The sequence below is a fragment of the Chaetodon auriga genome, chromosome 1 (genome assembly GCF_051107435.1).
Source record: "Chaetodon auriga isolate fChaAug3 chromosome 1, fChaAug3.hap1, whole genome shotgun sequence".
NCBI lineage: Eukaryota > Metazoa > Chordata > Actinopteri > Chaetodontiformes > Chaetodontidae > Chaetodon > Chaetodon auriga.
In genome coordinates, this window is record NC_135074.1 from 17915782 (window position 1) to 17936954 (window position 21173).

At 41.1% G+C, this 21173-nt stretch overlaps 3 protein-coding genes across 7 annotated transcripts; 1 reads left to right on the top strand and 2 right to left on the bottom strand.

Moving 5' to 3' along the window:
- Nucleotides 1–497: 497 nt before the first annotated feature.
- tex9 (testis expressed 9) lies at nucleotides 498–5353 on the top strand. Its single transcript, XM_076737723.1, has 12 exons — nucleotides 498–554; nucleotides 1062–1195; nucleotides 1597–1660; nucleotides 1761–1837; nucleotides 2069–2114; nucleotides 2266–2330; nucleotides 3600–3763; nucleotides 3933–4024; nucleotides 4309–4482; nucleotides 4593–4727; nucleotides 5019–5153; nucleotides 5231–5353. Exons 1-12 carry the CDS (start codon nucleotides 498–500, stop codon nucleotides 5306–5308), a joined length of 1221 nt encoding a protein of 406 aa, XP_076593838.1. The 3' UTR covers nucleotides 5309–5353.
- Nucleotides 4900–8701, bottom strand: mns1 (meiosis-specific nuclear structural 1). The gene is made up of 10 exons (XM_076737712.1): nucleotides 8521–8701; nucleotides 8169–8372; nucleotides 7776–7903; nucleotides 7537–7639; nucleotides 7107–7336; nucleotides 6730–6946; nucleotides 6514–6621; nucleotides 6169–6426; nucleotides 5895–6020; nucleotides 4900–5799 (listed from the first exon to the last, which is right to left on the bottom strand). Exons 1-10 carry the CDS (start codon nucleotides 8521–8523, stop codon nucleotides 5689–5691), a joined length of 1488 nt encoding a protein of 495 aa, XP_076593827.1. The 5' UTR covers nucleotides 8524–8701; the 3' UTR covers nucleotides 4900–5688.
- A 234-nt stretch (nucleotides 8702–8935) lies between these two features.
- On the bottom strand, nucleotides 8936–21042 carry znf280d (zinc finger protein 280D). Of its 5 annotated transcripts, none has more exons than XM_076727670.1 (18): nucleotides 20884–21042; nucleotides 18277–18401; nucleotides 17730–17935; nucleotides 17551–17650; nucleotides 17171–17395; nucleotides 16999–17073; nucleotides 16791–16897; nucleotides 16210–16397; nucleotides 14348–14505; nucleotides 14158–14258; nucleotides 13920–14066; nucleotides 13357–13491; nucleotides 13022–13254; nucleotides 11796–11936; nucleotides 11638–11706; nucleotides 11425–11540; nucleotides 11307–11331; nucleotides 8936–10822 (listed from the first exon to the last, which is right to left on the bottom strand). In XM_076727670.1, exons 2-18 carry the CDS (start codon nucleotides 18392–18394, stop codon nucleotides 10426–10428), a joined length of 2541 nt encoding a protein of 846 aa, XP_076583785.1. In that variant the 5' UTR covers nucleotides 18395–18401; nucleotides 20884–21042; the 3' UTR covers nucleotides 8936–10425. The 5 variants fall into 5 exon arrangements, with proteins under 5 accessions (XP_076583785.1, XP_076583793.1, XP_076583800.1 ...); XM_076727678.1 differs by having other exon boundaries at nucleotides 11307–11328; nucleotides 20884–21029; XM_076727685.1 differs by lacking the exon at nucleotides 11307–11331 and having other exon boundaries at nucleotides 20884–21018.
- Between the last annotated feature and the right edge of the window lie 131 nt (nucleotides 21043–21173).

Here is a 21173-nt window from a genome sequence, read left to right on the forward strand (position 1 = left end):
AAAGTCACAGAGACCGGGGAGAGCCAGGGGTCACAGGGGCCCATCAGCTCATTGTGAAGTGGCTTTTTTATTTGGCAGGGAAGGACTGATGAAAGATGCTGCTGAATGATATCAATATAACCAGTGCTGCTGGAGCTTGAGCCATACTAGAGACTCACAGTCAGGACATCTCTGCTGCAGCAGCTTTGAATATTGACCTGTCTCCTCTCAGTGCCCCATCTTTGTGTGAATTGTTGCTGATTTGCTGGAGTAGTTAACAGTAAATTTTAATTAATAACATTGTAAACGTAAGTCAGTTATTTCAAAATTATTGTTATTGAGAAAAATATGATTTTTTTTAAAATATGTGTTTCTTCTTTTACTACACTTTGCTATATAATTTTTTGCTTTTTTTGTTGGCCCTTTGCCTTAAATGTCCTTGGAGGGCTGCCGTACTGTGTGCGCTGTGTGTATAAGGTAGTTGCTAAGCAACCAGAGCCGCATCGTCTCAGTCCGACATGGCTCAAAGAAGTTGTGATAAAAAGGTCCGTCCATCCCAGCGCGTCGTCCCGCAGGTTTGTAGCGTAATTTCTCATCTTTACCTTTCTGAGTTTCAATCAAAACTGTGTCTGCTGCCAGAAAGAGATTAAAGCAAACGTTAAGCATTTGTTTCCGACAGGTGAAGTCAGAAAATAACACAAGCTAACGCTAACTGCTTTAACTAACACAGTGGCGGATCAGTTCTCTTCCACAAAACTCTGGACGCTAACGTTGAGATACAGGAAGACAATGTGCAGCATAATGAATACTGATATACGTTCACTATGCTGCCACTTTTTATTGAGGGACCATTTACAAAAGGTTTAAATGCTTCAGTTAATCAGGAAACTTTCTCGATACTCATCAGCCAGCACACACTCATATGTCTGTAATAAGCTAAGATAGGCCTGTCAGTGTATCAGTCAGTCTGAGGAAAAACAAGGGCAAATGCAAATGAATTTGTATTATAAGCAGTGTCATGAAATGTGAAATTTTACACGAGTAAATGAATGTTAGAAAATGTACGTCTTTGTCCTGTGTAGCCCAAGAAGGGCCCGTCCACTAACAGTAAGGCTGAGAGGTCCAAGAGGGTTGAAGGACGGCCGCATGTCAGATCTGCCTCTGGTCCAGCAGAGAAGCACACAGATGACCTTTTTGCTAAGGAAGAACAATACAAGTAAGATGTCCTGTTCCGGTAACTGTTGGCTTTGCTTTGAGTGAATAAGTAAAAGGTTTCTTAATTTTTAATGAGTCGATCTCTGAGATAAGTATTTCTCTCAAGTTTTGAAGAGGCAGTGATCCACACCTTGATAAAAACAAGTTCAACGAAAGTGAGTTTGGGACACAATTTTGGACAGGCTGAACTGTAACGCTGAGCCTCAGCTGATTCCTTCATCAAAGCTGGAGAGACCCTCCCCCTATGTGATCTTACACTTTATAATCTTCTATCAAAGGTGTCATATGACATCAGGCATGCGGTTGGATATATTGCATTTCTTGCGGTCCTGAGCCGGAAAATCCTTGTTTATATAAAGATTTGCATTGTAATGTTATCATTCTCCATTTTCCCTACTTCAGACTCTTAAACGCAGAGCTGGAAGCCAAAACAGCAGATCTGGTAAGACAGGCAGAGCAGCTTATGGTAAGTTATCAACATGTTGCCATCAATTAGCTGAAAAGCTCGTTTGTTTTGCCATTTTTCAGTGAGCAGAGACTTAAAAAGTGAATCTTTCGGATTTTAGAGAGAACAGAGTGAAGTTCTGTCTAAACCCTTATCCACCCTCCTGCTCACGGACATTGAGGATGAAGAGGATTCAAGGTAATACACATCTTAGGCTCATGCGTGCTGCAGAAATGATTGCAGTGGTTAGTTTTCTTGAGACTGCTGCAAACGTCTTCATTTATTCCAGTGAAACACTCCAGCCTTCACACAGACCATTCAAATATTCATTGTGAATTTAAACAGTGCAAGAGAAAGAACTTAATCAACAAAAATCAGCCATTTCTTTCTTTCCTTATGTGTGTACTGTGTATATCTGTTCACCTCCAGGATAATAACACCTCATCCGTGCACTGTGCAGGAGCCCCGTGTGAAGGTATCAGCTCAGAATATGAAGTTCGAGTGTCTGTATTCCTGAAACCTGCAGACACTTTGCTCAACAGAGTTTACAAACCTAAGGTTTAGTTAGTTAATGCTATTGTTCTACATTACAATACGACATTTCTGTTTGCCCTCCCTTTTCTTAGGTGGAGACCAAAAAAAGGGTCACCTCATCACAAAACAGGGCTACTGGAAAACCAGAAAAAGAGCCGTGAGTTTGATTGTACATAAGTTTTAGATCCATTTTTATTCATAACAAAATAGCACATTGGAGGTCATCCATTTCGTTAAATATATTCTCGAAACGTTTTCACATTGATTTTTTAACTCAGCCCATGCCATACTGCACATACTGCACACTGCACATATCACTTTATATATTTTATGTACACTGTATACCTCATATGTTCACTCTGTACTGTAGTGGAGAGGACACTATTCTGTCTGGTGCTGGCTCAGGGTTTGATCGCCAGGTTCACACAGGGAGTGCCGGCCAGAGCACTGCTTAAGGCCGTTCAGAATATGTAGGAATAAAGGACTGAGAGGCTGATGTGATATTCTCTTCTTTACGTTCTTATGCAGCATCACATACAGGGTACAAGCCTTGGGTGTATACGTGTGTGTGGTTTTTCTACAACAAACAATAACAAATACAACTTAGTGAAGGATAAATAAACATATCCATGAATTTATTCAACCTATAACATATCACCAGTCTAATATAAACAGACAATTATCAAATGAGGTAGATAATAAAGAAACACTGTAACACACTCAGCACACAGATCTCACAGACTGACGCTCGTATTGTGAAAGTCCAACGTGTGCTACTTCCGGTGACAATTAGCGTTAAACATCGGCGATAAACGCTACTTTAAACTAGTTACGCTGCCTTTTAGTGCAGCGACAACACCCCCTAAACTGTACCTGAACCAGATAATGAACATACAAGCATAATTATAAATAAGCATGACATATTTACACTCAACGTGCAGGGACAGGTGAGCTAGGTGGTTATCTAACAGGCATGGACAAAGAGCCGACACGGCAGGTTATTAAAGGGATTTAGCTCCGAATTCTCGTCTACATCAGTCAATACAGGTTATGCACAGCCACATCAACACAGAAATATAACATAGGTCATATGATGGTTGTACTCACTTGTCATTCACGCACACACGACTTAAACTGAAGTCAGGGTCTGAAGTCAGGCTTTTCTACAAATACTTTCTACTTTTACTGCACTGCCACTTACTACCTGTTGCACATGATTTTATGGTTTCATAGAAATTACTTGCACAACCTGCAACCTACCTCAAACTGTTTATTGCCACTTGCAATACTTACATGTATTTACATATATATATTTTTGAAATTATGACTATTTGCAATTCTGGTTAGATGCTAAACTGCATTTCGTTGTCTCTGTGTTGCACTCTCACGATGACAATAAAGTTGAATCCAATCTAATTGATTTCAGAACTCGAAAAACATCTCACGTTGATGACATAGAAGCTGTAGGAGACTCGCCTGACTTTTTCCTGGCAAAGACCATTCGTAGCATGGAAGAGAAGATGAACAACACCGCCGCTCATGACAATGTTGCAGATGACGTGTCTGATGCTGACGACAATGTAGGATCAGGTAGACTAATGTTTACGTCACTTTTCAAAGTGCAAACCCCAGTTTTAGTCAGTAAAAATGATAAATCAGAAATGATGTCATCGTTTTGTCACAATTTTTATTATTTTTTTTTTTAAAAACTTTCATGAACTTATAATTCTGATTGTGTTCACTGCTCTGTTTTGTTCAGGCATTTCAGATGCTCAAATACGAGTTCTGAAGGCAAAACTACGGATCATGCAAGAGGAACTGGACCAGCTCTCATGTGAATACTTTAAGAAGGTACTGTAAAGTTAGGAGATAAGCAATGATTCAACTAGAGCTGCTACGGCCCCTCCATATCAGTAGAGGGGGACAGAGCCTCAGCTGAGGGAGCAGTTAGTAAAAAGTTGATGTTGAAATAATCATGTTGGCATGAAGTCTCCATCTCTAGAAGCCCTGAACACAGCAGAATATAAAACACCAGTGGTTGTATTATTGTTGTGGAATCAGCCTTTCTAATAGATGACTTTAAAATTGAATATTGTACATATTGTTTATAGATTGCATTATTTTTATTGTTGCAGGATGATGAAAATGCTAAGCTGAGTGCAAAAATTAAGGAGATTGAGGAGGATCGAGCCAGACTGCAGAAGACAACAAGCATTCAGCATACACAGATTGAAAAGCACCGAGCTTTAGCAGACGAATCTGGCAAAAAATGTGATGGTCTTCAATTGCAAGTGTCTGCTTTACACAAGGTCTGAGAGCATTCTTCAAGTCGACATGTAAAAACTGACAATAGACTGCAAAATGTGGAGTACAATGTGTCACCATCTTCCATTCCTCATGTGAACTGTGCTCTGTGCAGGAAATAGAAAATCTGAATAGATCCCACAAACAAGCAGCAGCCGTCCACAGCACTGTGGAGGTCCGTCTGAACAGAGCCTTGGAGGAGGTGGAGAAGTTAAAGACTCAACTCAGCAAGATGAAACAGATGAACAAGGTAAGGTAATGCTCTAAATTGAGCCAAATTTTCAGATAATAGAAAGTTTTATGTAAGATAATGTGCTAAAATCTTTAAGGTAAAAAGATAATGCATCCTTTTAGTAAATATTGAGAATGGGGAGCTCAGTAACTTTGCACGGAGATAAACTGCAGCACACAGAGCCAGAAAGTTACATAAAGCATTTTCAATTTAATTCAAACTGTTTGCAAATCAGACCTCATGTGACAGAAATGTTAGGTTCTGCTTAACTTCTCCTGATTTCAGTCTTTTAAATTCTTTTAACATAAGGACAAGATAAGCGAGGAACATCAGAGTAAAGAAAATCTACTGGCTGAAAACAAAATGCTAAAAAAACAGAAAGCAGAGCTCATTGTGGGTTTCAAGAAACAGCTCAAGCTGATCGACATCCTCAAGAGACAAAAGGTAAGTGTCTCTACTGCACCCTGTTAATACCCAATACCCTGTTCAATATTAACTGACCAAGTTTTGTTTCTGTGCAGATGCATTTTGAAGCTGCCAAGCTGCTGTCGTTCTCAGAGGACGAGTTCATGAAAGCTCTGGACTGGGGGAAGTCATGAACACAGAGGATGGATGAAAAGAAAAGTTGGTTTAAGGTGCCTTGATGCAATTTTAGAGATATTTCTACGTATTGTGCAGCAAAAAGACATCAGTTTGATTAGTATGACAATTAAAAAGATTGGAGTTTGAATTCAGAGTGAACTTAGATTTTGAGATTTGTCTCCTAATTATTATCACATTTAGCCAGACAACTCCTGGATTTCTTTTAATTAAGATCCTGTCAGCACAGTCTCAATAAAAAGATGTTTCTGAATCGTCTTCTTGTTCCTGAATGCTAAACAAATAGACACTGAGAAACAAGAAACTCACCAAAAAATGGTACATGGTTCACTTAAACTGCCATCTAGTGGCATAGTGAGCAATTTCAGGGGAAATAAATCTAATCGTTGTCTTCCCATTCATCTTCAGAGAACACATCTGCCTGACGCACTTTAAAGTTTTTTCTGAAGTCCTCGTCAAAGTGCTCCAGGTCATCTTCACGGAGTAAGCCCTGAGAATGGATACACTCATGGTCATACACTTGCTTGATCTACACAAGATATGAACCTGTGTGATATGATTGATGACCTGTACATGGCCTCTTACCTTTGGAAGGTATCCGAGGAGTTTTGTTGCGTGATGTTTTAGAAGTCGCTGCCGCTCCTCTTCAACGATCCGTCTGCGCAGCGCCTCCCTCTCCTCCTCAATTGCTCTTTCTTTAGCCTCGAGTTCCTTGAAGAGAGGCAACAATGTTATAATTAAAGCAGGTCATTCGGAACTGAAACGACATTCTGCAGTACGATTATTAAAAGTAGCAGTAAAAGTACACCAGCACAACCCTATTCTGGGTGTGATTATGCGCAGAGAGAGTGGTTTGTACCATGTCAGCCTCACGCTGCCGTCTCTTGTCCTCTATCAGTTTCTCCACCTCGCGTTTGTGCTCAAGTTGCTTCATGCGTCGTTTCTGGGCATTCATCTGCTCTATCCGATCGTCCTCAGCAAACTTGGCCATCATCATTCTCCTGAAGGCCTCCTCTTCCTCTTTCTCTGCCTGCCTCCGCATCTCTTTGAAAGCCATCTGCTCCTGGCAGGTCTGCTGCATCATCAGCCTCTGTTGGATTTTCTTCTCCATCGCTTCCTGTTAGATGAAAGTTTAGAAAAATACTAAGATGATGCAGGTGCCCCAGAGCACACAGGGCTGTGTGTGTTAAAAAGGGATCCTTACAATTTCCCTCTGCCTGCGAGCCTCTTCTTGTTCTTCAAAATAATGTTCCTCATGGACTCGCTCCATCTCTTCATGCTGCTTCCTCTCCTCTTCCATCTTCTCAAACAGCTGGAGGAGAACAAAGAGGAGTGATTCCTAGTGCCAAACACACCTGTGTGTCTGTGAATGAATAGATATAAAAGTTTTGAGCATTAAAAAAAAAAGAAGTTGTCTCACGAGTTTATGAAGTTGCTCCTTTGCTTTGTCTCTCTCTCTGATCTTAGCCATCCTGGCCTCCTCCATCTGCTCTTGATGTCTCACAAACTCCATGATGCGTCTGTTCTCGGCCTCCATCTTTTCCTGCTCCATGCGTCTCCACTCGGCCTGCTGTCTCTTAAATTCTTCAATGTGCTGCTGAGTTGCTCTGACCTTCTCTAGTTTCAGCTGTCTCTCCCTTCAAGACAAGAACAGATCTCAATAAATTCATCATACTACCTCAGCCTTAATGCTTTCTCTGGAAGGAAATGGGGTCCTCTTAGACACAACTCATGTTAACCAAGCAATGTGTTATTCATTCATGTTAGAGAGTATAAGAATGGTAATGTACGACTCACATCTGATCCTCCTCGTAAATCTTCCTGATAATCTCATCAACCATGAGCTTTTCTTTGAGGAACTCCTTGTATGCCTCTTGTCTCTTACGCTCCTTCTCCATGAGCTGCTCCTCCAGCTGTCTCTGATGCTGCACCAGCTCCTCGTGGCGCTTCTGCTCCAGCTTCTGCTGCTCAATGGCCGCTCGCTCATGTTCGCTCTTCATCTTGCGAGCAAAGTCTGTGTCCTTACGCTAACACCAGAGAAACGATATACAAAGGGTATAGCCTGTGGGCTTCACCTCAGAAGTATTCTCTATTCAGAATGCCCACTTGAAGTTTTAAATTGAAAAGCTTGTTATTATTTGGAGGAATCAGAACTGACAGCATTTTCTACATTTAATAACACTCGATCGCTACTTGTGGCTGATATTGAAAGAAAAGTTCTGCTCACCATTGTCTCACACCTCAAAGCCTCCTGCTCAGCAATCTGTGCATCTCTTTCCTTATTCAGATATGCAGATCTCAGTTTTGACTCCAACTCTCGAAGCTCCATGCTGAAAATAAAAATAAATAGACTTTTAAAACTTAACATTAGTAATGAAGAGGATAAGCAGAGAAAGATGCCAAAGTGTTGCATTTGTATGACCCAGAATATAAAGTCAGTGAAGGTAATGAAGTGAGTGTGTGTACCTGTTCTCTTTAATGTACTGCCTCATTTTCTCCTCTCTTTGTGTCTCATACTTGATCTGGGCCAGCTCTTTAGCTATTCTCTCCTCTTGTTCAAGTTGCTTTTCTCTGTTTATTCTCTCCTCCTCTGCCTGCAAGTCAAATCATGAGGGAAGGTAACTAAGTTAGTAAGTCACAGTTAATATCTTGATACAGCGCATCGGTGTGGAAAGCAATGAAGAACGGACCACAGTCTTACCTGTTTTAATGGCAACTACCAATAAAACAGATATTCACAAACTATTGCATTATTGCTCAATGCTCACTCACGAACGTATAGTAAATATCTTTAACGTCTTTACCTTAACTGAGAGATTGTTAGCTGTCTAACATTACCTGCACAACAGACAAACATACCTTGAGCAGAGCGCTCTCCACTTGCCTCTCCCTGACTTCCTCCTGCACCTGTCGCAGGTATCTCCGCCTCTCGTGGCTCTCCTGGTTCCGCAGACTGGCCTGCAGCTGCCGCTCTCTGTCCACACGCTGAGCCTCCTGCTCCCTGCGCTGCTCCTGGCTTTGCCGCTGAGACCTTAGCTGCTGGTTGTAGGTCCGGTTCCAACTCTGTCCCAGTGAAAGACACACACTTTAAGGAGACACCGAATAAACTACCACAGGCGAACAGTAACAAGTGCGATGTTACGTTAGCTGCTCTGTTTGTAGCAGTCAAGCTAAAGCGAACTCTAACTTCGATTTGGCGACATGGATTTACCATTTTTGTGATGCTTCTCGCCGATTCTGGCCTTCTTGCTTAACTTTCTTATTCGTAAACAATTTGGATCAATTAATTTGAAATGAATTTCGATGCACAGTCACCGATTAATTAGCCATAGTTAACCTGAGATGTCGCTTGGTTCGCTCGCCTGTTTGGCGTTTCGTTGTCCAGGGAACGCCGCGTCTCCCGACGCTCAGCCAATAAAAATGAGTCTGCCAATGACGTCAGGTCCGGGAAAATCAAAATGAGTCTCGTGCACATCTTCATAAGAAATTCAACATTGAGGAGACTGGTTTAGGGATAAATAAACATAATATAAATATCTGAGCTTCAGGGTTTTACTGTTGACCGTCTACAACACAAATGCTACGGACAACAACATTCAGAAAAACAACAGCCAAACTCAAACCTCTTGTAGTAAAGATTTATTTCCATAACAAACAACAGGAAAACACTGATCCCAACCAAGTAGTTTGTAGATCTGAGGAAAATGTGCCCTCAGGGGAGCACAATATTTTTCGAGGAATGTATTCAAATCAGACTGAGGAGGTTACATTTACAGTGCCATCATAGACATAGAAGCATTTACAGACTTGCTCTACAGATACTTTATGTACATGATGTGAAATCCCTTTTGAAAAACCTAGTCACACAAAGTAAACAAACTGTATCGTATAAAATATCCCCCTTTTTTTCCCCCTCTAAATGCAAAATAAAAGGCAACTTAATCAACCAGAAGCTGAGACATGAAAATTGGTTGACAGAGTTAATGTCGTGCTGAGTACCTTTGCCAACAGTTAACATAGCAGACTTAGCAGATTTCTCTTAAAGGCTGACACTTTCAAAAGTTAAAAGACAATAAAATCTACTGTACTGAGTACAGTGGTATATGTATTATTCACTCTTCAAATAGCTGTGGTCATTTTGCACCTGATGCCCACTATTATTGTTTTAGCTTTGTTCTGTTATCAAAGCCACACAGTTCACAAAGCTGAAATCATTTTTCTCAGGGAATACAATGTCACGCTAATATTTCTATACACCTACTCATTAGAGTGTTGGGTTAAGTGTTGCTCTGGGAAGCTCAAAACCAGCTGGTAACAATGTTCCTGCACCACATCAATTATTTCTGCTCATTTCAGTGTTCTTTTTTTTTTTTTGGGGGATAGCCACCTCACATTCAATATAATGGGGGCAAACAACAGATTAAACGAAGACAAAAGTCAATGTTGGTGACCCAAAAACCCAAACTAAAAAAAGATCTTACCTCAAGCCAAGACAGTAGCACAACACAGCTGCTGCTGGTCATGGGACTCAAACTGCTAAAACTAAGTTGAATACAAGGCATGTGTACTTTTTGCATGTGTGGACACTATATATGGGTCAGGAGAAGAGCCAAATGTGTCCTGTTTATGACAGATGAGGTTTCGTTAAGGATAACATCCATCAGTTTTGGAAACGTTTAAGAAACACAAAATGAGCCTCAATCTTATGAGTTGAATCAACCGCTGACACTGAGCGAGTCAAAGTGCAGAATGATTTCCCAAGTGGAAATGTTTGACTATGTACATTCTTTAACTACATAAGATTATAGGGCAAATAAGATGGTAGTGGATGTATTATTTACTGAATATATAAATACAAAGACACATTACATCTATTCAAGTAATGGAAGTTTGACAGATTAAAAAAAGTGTGTATTTTTTTGTTGAAATTGGTTTGGCAGCACATGAATCTTCAGTGGATTAATAGTAAACACCAGCAGCCAAAGCAACATTATCATATGTTTGATATTTGTAAAGGAAACAAAGCCAAACTGTGGCTCATGATACCATTATTTTTAAATTCACAACTGTGTAGTGTTCTCATGTGTCTTGTGCCTCGTTTGGTTTGTTCACAGGTTCACTCTGATATAGGCTGCTGCTCCTTCGTCTCATCCTCAGGGACAAAACCTGCGAGGGGGAGCTGCTCTCTGGCTTCGAGGATCTCCGAGTTACCAACTGACTCATCACACTGATCTGAGGCCCCAACCGATGTACAAGAAGATGACAAAACGGGCAGCAATGGCTGCGTTAATGGTCCTTCAGAGGAACCTGCAGCGACACAGATTTCCGTGGAAGCCTTTTCCTGATCACCTGCGGGTAACATCGGCACCGATTCTGGTTTGTCGACAGCAGCGAGAGGAACACTTTGAGATGTGACGCTTTCAACTAGTTTCAAGTCTGTTTCCTTTGGTCTTTGTGCAGCTCCAGACGTCAGGAGGTACACGACTTTTGCTGGCTGCCCGAAGATGAGATGCCTGCACGAAAGAGGATATCATCCTTTAGATTTACATGCAGCCTTGAACATTACACTCTTATCAGTTGGTTAGCTAAACACGCTGCCACCAAACAATACCAAACAAATATTAATAAAGATAAGAAAGAGACTTTTTCATGAAAGCCAATGTGGGTTGTTGCTCCATGTGTGACTCTTGTGCTGTGCAGCAGGCTGCTCTGTGACTGTTAGCCAGTGTGACCGTCTACAACACAAATGCTACGGCTTTATTCAAATATGGTATAAAATGAAACAATCTGATTGGCTGTTAAAAAAAAGTTCTCTACGTAAAGAACTAGAGGTGTTCTAACTGCTTTATGTAAAGATAGGGGCGCCATCGTGGAACCAGAAATCCATCAGAAAAAACATGCAACTTAATTTCAGTTGGACTGAAAGTTCTTTGGTCTCTGAATGATTAAAAATAAGACGGATGACAAGATGTAATGTGGGCAGTAGTTTCTACTCACACTCGATCTTTGGCTTTCATATCTGCTGGGTTAAAAACAAGAGACAACCTTTTCAAGAAACTTGTAAACACTAAGTGCCGGCCATGATTCAGGCGGTACGAGCAGAAAAGGAACATACCTTTGTCCTGAATGACTTTGCATATGTGATTGGGTCTATCAGTTAAATGTTTGGTCATCAGATCACCACCCGATGCATCTACGAGGAGGTCACAGTTGAGACAGACCAGGGTTGATCTGGGGAAAAATGAACAAAAAAAAATTCTATCATGATCAATTTCAACAGAAAACACTTATTAATGTTGTGCAAAATACCACCATGAAGTGAACTTACTTCAATGCGGATGAATTTTTCTTGTGATCCATTTTCAGAAATCTGTTTTTGGTTATGGTGCTATGAAATCTGACAAAGGCCAAAGAAAGATTTGTCACACCATTTGTCACTGGGACTAAAATAAAGTGCAACAAATACTAAGTCAAACTTTTACTCACCGAATCATGTGATTCCCGATGGACACTTTGCAGCTTGTCCGATATTTGCACGCACCGCAATTTGAAACCATTGGGAAATGAGAAAAGAAGTCGTCAACTTGTGAGTTGCATTCGATGCAAGTGTAACGCCCTCCATCAACTCTGAAAATTGAAGAAAAAGAGCATAAAACATTTTGATATCCTGCAACGGTATTTTAAAATAGTTTGATTTCTTGTTGTCAGGATGTCATTTGTTACACCTGTTCCACTCGGAGTTGGTTAAGAATAGCAGATACAAAAACCCTAAACCAATTATCTTTGTTAATTATCTGCTGAGACGCCCGGAGGTTCTTCATTTTATTCTGCGAGCCTGAACTCTTCTATTACACCACTACATTATCTTGTCTCATCTGCTTAAAAGCCTGGATCATGTGACTAAAGCAAGCATATTTTTCTTGATTACTGAGCCCAATTAGCCAAATATCGCACAGAAATCCCATCTATGTGCCATACACCAGTTTATTTTTAGCGAGCCTAATGAACAGTGTCTGGGAAACAGATTGAAAACACAATTAGCTACTCTGTTGCATCAAGGCTTTAATAACGTCTATAAATTTACTTCCATCCTGTCGTGAATACCCAGAAGCAGGGGGTGTTTATCAGTGGTTGGGGTGGGATGGGGGATCATGAATGATTCAAGGGGCCCCAAGATGGACATGCTGAGGATTGTAGATTATATATTTTTTGGGGCCCACTTCTTGGAATGCACATGCTCAGGAGCCAATTCCAGAAGAAATAAAGGATCTCCATAACTCCATACTATCCATTCATCTGGCAATGTTCATCTATAATACCCATCAAACCCAATTCAGCCTACTGATTGCGATGCAGCAGAACCAGAGATATTTTTGAAACATGGAGTCTACATTACCCACAACACACACATGGGAGATTTGGCTGTGTTATGCTAGTAGCAGCTAATGAGGCCTGGAGCTGCTGGCCTTCAGCAGAGATGAGGAGCGAACCGAAAAGTTTCCCATTCTGATGCAAAATTTCTCAAACATTTTGCCATAAAACCTAAAAGTACCAAAATGTTCTGACAAAAGAGATCTGACCTGCTGTCACTTTCAATTGCTGAAGAAATGATCAGTCTGGAATAGCAAAGAATTCTGTTTTGTTTCATAAAAATGTCATTAGTTATTGCTGCTGTGTCTCTGACTGCTGTGTGAAAAGGCTCAATGAACAACCTGAGATTCCTGAGCACCAGATTGTGCTTGGTATTACGGCCATCTTGCTTCCTGCTTGGAGTCGTCTTGTTTTTTCCGGCTACAGAGATGTTTGATTTCGACTTGGATACACTGATTGGAGGTTTGGTCTGCTGACTGAAACTTTGCGTTTCTGAACTGACAATAAAGCCAGATCGCTCAGGGGAGACCGGCAATGTGGGCGTCTTTCCTGTGAGGGAGGCTCGAATGGTCACCTAGGAAGAGAAGACAACAGGCATCGACACTCGTCTAAGAACGGCTGAGACGTAACGGTCAAACATAAATGCTGCACTGATCTTGCTATGGCGGCGTCAGACCTTTGTCCCTGGAGCAAGGCCCTCCAAGGCTTTAGGTTTTCTGAAAGTCTTGTGGACGTGAGTCCTGTGCTCCACTTTCTCCTTGTATGTGAGGAAATTCAGTCTGCATTTTCCACAGCGATGGATCCCCTTTTTCTGAAATAGAAAAAAAAAACACAGTGTAAAAACAAAAAAACATGATTAATAAGTGGCGTGACGATATGCTTCATTTGGGTTCACTGAAAGAATACAAAGAGTCTCAAAGAAGCTACTTTCATTGCTATTAATAGAACGGCAATTCATTTTGTTTGGTTCCAACTCGACCGCGTTTATTGCTCCTTTCAGGCAGGTGAGGAGAAGCAGGTTTTATGGTCAGACTTTTATGTATTACAGAAAGGTGCTCCGCAGACAACCGAATCAATCCAACCTCGGAGATAATAGCACAAACCAAAAGTGTGTTCAAACTCCTGCAAACACACTCTCTACGATCTTGAGAATTTACAGAATCAGTAAACTGCTAAAAAGAGGCTTTTAGAAAGGCTTTACTGACTGTACAGCAGAGCAGATGAAATGCAGTAACACACCTGATGTTTCATGTAGTGCTGCATGTACATATGACTACTCCTAAGAACTTTGAGACAGAAGGGACAGAGCAGGTCTTTCGTGTTTTCATGGGCACTTCGGAAATGCCCCTCCACATCTGAGAAGAAGGAGGACCTGTAATTGCAGACCTGTGGAGTCAGTGAAACAGAATATCAGTATCAGTGAATGTTCTCCTTGGAACCTTAAACCAAAACCACAGCTCAGTATGAAGTGACAGACCTGACACACATAAGGCATTTCCCCAGGCTTGTGGTTGTCCTTCATGTGCTCCAGGAGAACTTGCTCTGACTCAAACGCCAGCTCGCATATCTTGCAATTAGCTGAGAGAAGGAGAGAAAAGAAAATAACAAATCAGTGTTTGACCAAACTGTCACGGCAAACGGAGCTGTATAGACAACTGAAGTCATACTTGAGGATTCGATCGGGCTGTGCGCGCTCTCGATGTGGCACTGCAGCTGGAATGGAGTCATGTACTGCCGGTAGCAATGCTGGCATGTTGTGTGGCTTTCCCAGCTCTCACTGTTCTGCTTTTCCAGCTCGAGGTGGTGCTTCATGTGGTTCATGAACCTGGACGAGAGGGTAGAAAAAAACACACACACACACACACACACACACAAAAGTCACATAAATGTTGAATAAGAGGGAAACCATGAATGATCAGCCTGCTTGTCCCTTTGGAGAAGCACAACAGATGGTAAGAGATTTATCTGTGTGTATATCTTTGGGTTTAGGACAGTTGGTCAGACAAAAAAAATCAACACTGATGAAGATCTCACACTGGGTTCTCAGAACTTGCAATGAGTATTATTTTTACTTTTTTGACAATTCACAGGTTCAACAATTGTTCAATTAAAACAAAAAATGATTAGCAGACTAATCGATAGTGAAAAACTTGTTAGTTGCAGCTCTAGAATCACAATAATTCAATAATAACCCCAAAGCTTGGAAAAAATCAAAGCAATTCAAAAGAGAATGAAGTCGTTTTAAGGGCAAAAGTTGACCCTACCCCCTGTTAGGTAAGAGAGCTGGCTATACACACCCCATTACTTACCCGGTTATGGTCCACGTCCCAAAGGATTCAGAGATAAATGATGTGCTCTCCTCACGCCTCACTTTCTAAGCATGTATAATAGCTGTTATAATATCAGCAATTACACAAAGATTTTTGTTTTGCCTAATGATGTAGTGCTCCGCCACAGCAGCCAACACCTCCACAGCTACCTGCCACTGCTGCCCTGAAGAAGCTTGGCCCATTTTTCAGCCTGCACATTCTGCTGCCTCAGCTCCCCTAATAGAAATTTTTATGTGGATGAACTATGACCTTGACTGTGAGAGTGCGGTCGCAGTACAAATGTGTTTCCCCATTAAAAGCAGCTTACAGAAGCTTTTTTTGCAATGTTCTGAAGCAAAGTTATTTAATCAAAGGAGCGGTTCTTACGCCACCTAAACTAGCAGTCATTTTTCATCTTTAGGCCCTTGAGGGAAAACGGTTTGATAGTGTCATCCATCTAAGAAGAAAACTGCAGTGAGGGCCAACCTTCTTTATTGGCACGTGACAGGTATCTTTTCCGTAAGTCTTTCAAGTCCCAGCCTGCATTTTAGAGCATATTAATTACAGCACGTGGACTGTTTTTGACAGGAGACTCAAGGTTTGCAGCCGTGCTCATTTAGCCTCCTCATTGACTTGAATGGGGCCAGACTGGCAGCTCAGCAGCGGTGCACAGAGGGGCCTCCCGCCTCAAAAGCAGCCCCCGGTGTCGTTTCAACATGAGGGTTGTTTTTGGTCTGATGCCTGCTTATTCCAAAATGCTTTAAATCTGCTGGATGAAGCCAACAGAACTACAAGATCAGAAAAATGCTGCAATGCAACCAATGGCTGCACACCACACCAGGTATTCAGTTTAAAATTATATAGAACAAGAGTAAAGAGCAGCAAAGCGTCACACTGAAGAAGCTGGAGCAAAAAAATGTGGCACTTTTCTTAAAATTCACTGATCCTAAAAATTGTTGAAGGTTAATTTTGTGTCGATGGACTTCTGCTGCTGCTCTGCTGAAGGTCCTTCAGTCAGCTGACAGGTGCTGGAATGCCAGACGGACTGAAGCTTGGCCTCAAGGAGGTCTGGCAAACAGTCTGGGCTGCACTGTGCCCTTGCTGGATTTTTTTTCGCTGATTATATTTAGCAATGAAAAGTGCTGAAAACTGTAATAGTAGAGAGGAAATGAATTACTGCCCTGCTATTTTACGGAGGGAAAGGAAACACATCCTCATACCTGATGTTGTTCTTGAGAACCTTTAAACAGCTCTGGCACTTGAAAGTGGTGTTGGTTTTCTGAGCCTCCTTCTTGTTCCCATCTCCCTCAAAGCAGCCGTAGTAGAACTCTGAGACCAGCATGATGCGCTTGTTTGCACTCATATCCGAGGCTGAAGGTGGCGTGCTGTCCACTTTTGCACAGCAGCTCTGAAATAAAGAGACGTTTTATGTGAATAAGCCAACTTGATTTTGATGTCTGATTCGTTAAGGCAAAGATTCAAACACAAGAGCATTTTCAGTCATTGATGATGATTGATTGATGGCAGAATGCTTTTTCTGAATATCAGGAGGAAAAGTGGAAAAAAATGACATAACAAAATAAAAATAAAGAAAATAAACTCAACAATTTGATTTTGAGAATTGTTAATCTAACAAATAAGACCATTCAGAAAATGCAGTTTTGAAAAGACATGGGTCTGATCTGATAATATCATGTGACTAACTTTGTTTTTTTTTCTTTTTTGGTCTTTTCTGGATAATTATCAACCACATTACGTTAATTTCTACTCATGTACAATCGCCCACAAGATGTTTACTCACCACCATATGACATCTCAGGGTCTCCTGTGTGATGAACTCTTCTTGACACTTTGGGCACTTCTTCTTTAAGATCCCATTTTCCACTGGGACTATTACTTTTGTTGGTCCTGCAGAAAACCAGAGAGATGTTACAAATCCAAATTAGGTGCAGGGTTTGTTTAGATTACAAAATGGTATGAATTAAATGCTTCCAGTAATAGAAACGCACCCAAATCAAGCTTAACTCTTTTTGCCACGCTGTCTGTTTGCTGTGGTGGTAACCCTCGTTTGACCAAGGTTTGATCTGTGTGAAGAAAATACATTCACATTTTAGGCAGTGACAGCTGATTGTTCTGCAGATATGGTAAAGTACGGCAGAAACATTAGATTAAAAAAATTACCTCTGTTATTGCTGTTGGTCTTTACAGGCACAGAAAAGGTGTGAAGAGACTGTGAGCTGGAGAGGTTGGGTTGCATCTGATTAGACTGCGCTGAATACAGAGCAGGGCTCTGGACGTTAGACAATGTCACAATGTTGTTGCTGATTTGTTGCACCTGAGGCCTGTGGACAGCACCAGGTATTACTGTGGCTGGAGTGACATGCTGAAAAAGCTGCTGCTGACCAGCTGTAAGACAGAACAAACAGACAAACTCTTCAGTCAAGCTCAAGTGCAAGATTAAAACCACAAAAGCCTTGAATGAAGCTTATTTATTTCACAAAATCACTGATGAGGTAGGAAAGAAGATTTACTCCTGACAGGTATGTTACACTCAGATTTACCTGGTACAATTGTAAATGAAGTCCCAGGGGGGTACTGGGACCCAAGGGAGGCAATAAACTCACTGCTGTTTGGTAATTGTGGAGACGTGACAATGAAGCCCTGAAAAAACAAACATATTCACAATAAACACGTTCTTACTGCACATTATTTGCAAGAATAATTTCAGTACCAGACGTACCTGGTTATTGACAATAACAGGCTGTGGAGTCACTGTGGCCAGATTGGGAGCTGCAGCATTCACTGCATTTCCAGTAATACTCAATGGCAACATGATCTGTGGAGAGCCAATGACGGGCTGAGGAGCAGGAGGCTTTATTTCTTGTTTCCCTGTCGTGTTCCTCTGAGGAGGTGGAGGATTGGGCTTACCATCTTTTTGGTTATTTGCTGTAAGAACATAGAAAAGGGCAAAAATAAGCACTTCAACAGATATTTTGTTTTAACATGTTGCTTAAACTCTGAGCAACAGGCTGGAAGACAAGCAAACAAAAATCTATTTTTAAAAAAGTAATAAATATCAGTTATGAACTGTCCACACTGAGCTATACTAAAAACATGAATTATTTTAATATTAAACCGTTAAATCCAAATTTTAAACAGCAGAGGGTGATTCTGACCTACACGTCATTATTGTGATTTCCCATGATCTGCCCTTGTGTATCTTATACAAACAACAAAATTAGATGTTTAAACAATTTACATATTTTTAAACATATGCTATGACATACAGATCACTCCAACGAAGATGGGTTCATCGTCATCATCATCTATCAAGTGAACTTCAGGAACTTGTTTCTGCCACGGCTCCAGCTCCTCCTCAACACATTCCATAAAAAGTTCAGACATTGTGGACCTGCGACAACAGAAACACTCAAAACTTAGCCAACCTGAACACTACTTCCTGTAGCATTTTTAAACAGATCTTAGATACGACTATTACAAAGCAATGAGCAAATACATGCTATAAGCTAATCCTTTCTATCACACAATTAATTGCATGGCATCTAAACCAAAAAGTCCAGCTGGGTGAAAATGTTGGGCCAATTATCTGATAAACCTTTAAACAAAGCAGCTGAAGAAATAATCAGATTTTATGTTGTGTTTTATGTTATGTTATTAGTGAGAGCTGTGCTTTTCTTACGACAGGTCATAACACCTGCTGTGAAAAAGGCCCTTTAGTGCTGTACAGACTAACAGTTTTGCTGAATAATGAGCCACTGATACAATAAACCATGTTACTGAGAAAATCACAATGAGGTGTGAAATCTGATGTATTTTATGCACTGCAATGACCTGTTTACTGAAAACTTGAATTTCACAAGCCATCAATATGATCTCACTCCCCCACCCATTCCCATAGGCTTGAACCAAGGCTGACTGGCAATGGTTGCAGAGATACACGTAACTAAACTTCAACATCCAGTCTGCTACAGCTCTCACACTGTTCCACTGTCAGTAGAAGAGACACTGACATGACATCACCATACAAAGTTGTTATGGCCAACGTGTTAGCAAACAGTTTCCTATTCACAAATCAAGCAGACACAGAGCACCTTGAGAAGACCTGTGAGAAAACATCACTGAACTTTATAAATCAGGAAAAAGATATAAAACGAAAACCAGAGATTTGAAAATGCTGATCAATAGTACTCAAACTCTGATAAGGAAGTGGAAAATTAGGGGTTCTGTTGATACAAAACATGGTCACATAAACCAATGATGATTTCTGCCACAATTGCCAGGAAAATTGGTCCAGATGCAAAGAAAAACCCACAAGCAACTTCAGCTGAAATACAGGCGTCACGGCTGCATAAAAAGTGGTGTGGCTGTTCCAAGATGCACAATAAGGAAGTACTATGGGCTGCACAGTCAAGTTGCCAGAAAAAAAAGCCACAATTGCGCCAACTGTACAAAACAGCCTGCTCATAATATGCCAAAGAGATCAGAGAAAAGCCTCAAAACTTCTGGAACAATGTCATTTGGAGTGAGGAGCCTGAAATTCGACTTTATGGTCACAACCAAGGAAAGAATTCTACACATCTTACAAATTCTGCCAGGGGATGAAATCTTAGGAGCAGCACTGAATCTGTTTCTTCACCAGCAACTACTGAGGCAAACGCCTGGCTCCTGAGCTGCTAAATACACCACTAGGTTCACCAGCTCCTCACTATGTTCATCTGGTTGCCAGTTGGTACTGAACCAAGATTGTAGGTTTGAGCTTTTGTCCTTGAAAACAGCTGTTTGCTGGGGATGAAATGGAAGCAGAGAGCAGTGAGAGCAGCTGCTGCCATAAAACCCAAAACAATGAGCTGAAAGACAAAAAATGCTCTGTAAAGCTGAGAGACTCGTAAGAATACTCTGTGGCTTCAATGCTGCAAACAACATCCTACATACAGCCATTTGACCCACTGTTAGTGTAAATATATAGATTACAGCCACTTAAAAAGTACTGAAATATTAAGTTTCAATGGGACATCCTTAACAGCCAACCAGAGTACAGGTAAGCATTAGAGCAACATACACTAATGATTATATATAAAACTCGATATGGCAGCAATATTCACGGTAGCTATTGTGGACAGATGAGGATTAATTGGGGCCTATTGTTGCAAAAACGCGTTTCAAACGCCGTCCAAGATGGCGACAGTATAGGTTGCTATAGAAATCGCTGATGCGGCTCTCAAACCACTGCCCACATGAAGATACAAAATCAAATCTGAATACCTATAAAATGGCATAAGTTTACATTATTGCCGTTGTTTGCAGATGTGTATGACAGGGATCGAGCCACTTCCGAGCGTTAAAGTACAATTTGGTGAAATGATCTGAGTACGGCTAAGTTAAAGATGCAATGAGTTTTGAGCTAGCATTGCTCCCATCGCAATCAAATCTTAAATGTATTTAAATTGAATGAAACATAACTGCCAGTCTCCCTCAAAGCTCTGAACAGTAACCAACCAACGTTAACACTAGCGTTAACTCTAGCGTTAGCACTAGCGTTGCATGTTGTGTTATTAGCTTCTCGGTCCTTTTCAACAGCAAGGTAGCCGATGCTAATTAGCTGACGTTTATGATTTTTACTGCTCCTTTTCTTCAGCTTCTGTAGTCTGTGACGAGATGACAGCATCAAGAACAACATCGGGTTTTTAAAACTTCAACGCATTTATCTCCAATTCATCCTATCGTTACATTGCGAGAGCTATCGATTATCGATCAGCGCACCACAACACTAGCTAGGCTCCGTTAGCATCTTCACAGTGTCTGGGAGGTGGATGACAGGACAAAGACTGCTCCCGGAGTTTGGTGTAACTTACAGGACGTGCGTTTTAGCCTACCTCTCACTCTCAGCCTCTGGGTTTCAAGGCAGAGCCGTGTCTAGATAGCAACTTCAGCACAGTACTTCACCGGAGGACGACAGAGTTCAGCTGGTGTGAGTCTACTTCTCACAGCAGGGAGAGAAGCTGCCTTAAGCGACGGAAGTGCTCGGGCTGTCTGAACCAATCAGACCGCCAGGCGCCGTTCTGTTTATCATTTCCGGTTTGTTTATGTAGTGCTTCCTGATATTTCAAACTATTTATTCTTTAGAATTAAGTAACACGCTGTTATTGTCTCTTGAGTGACACAT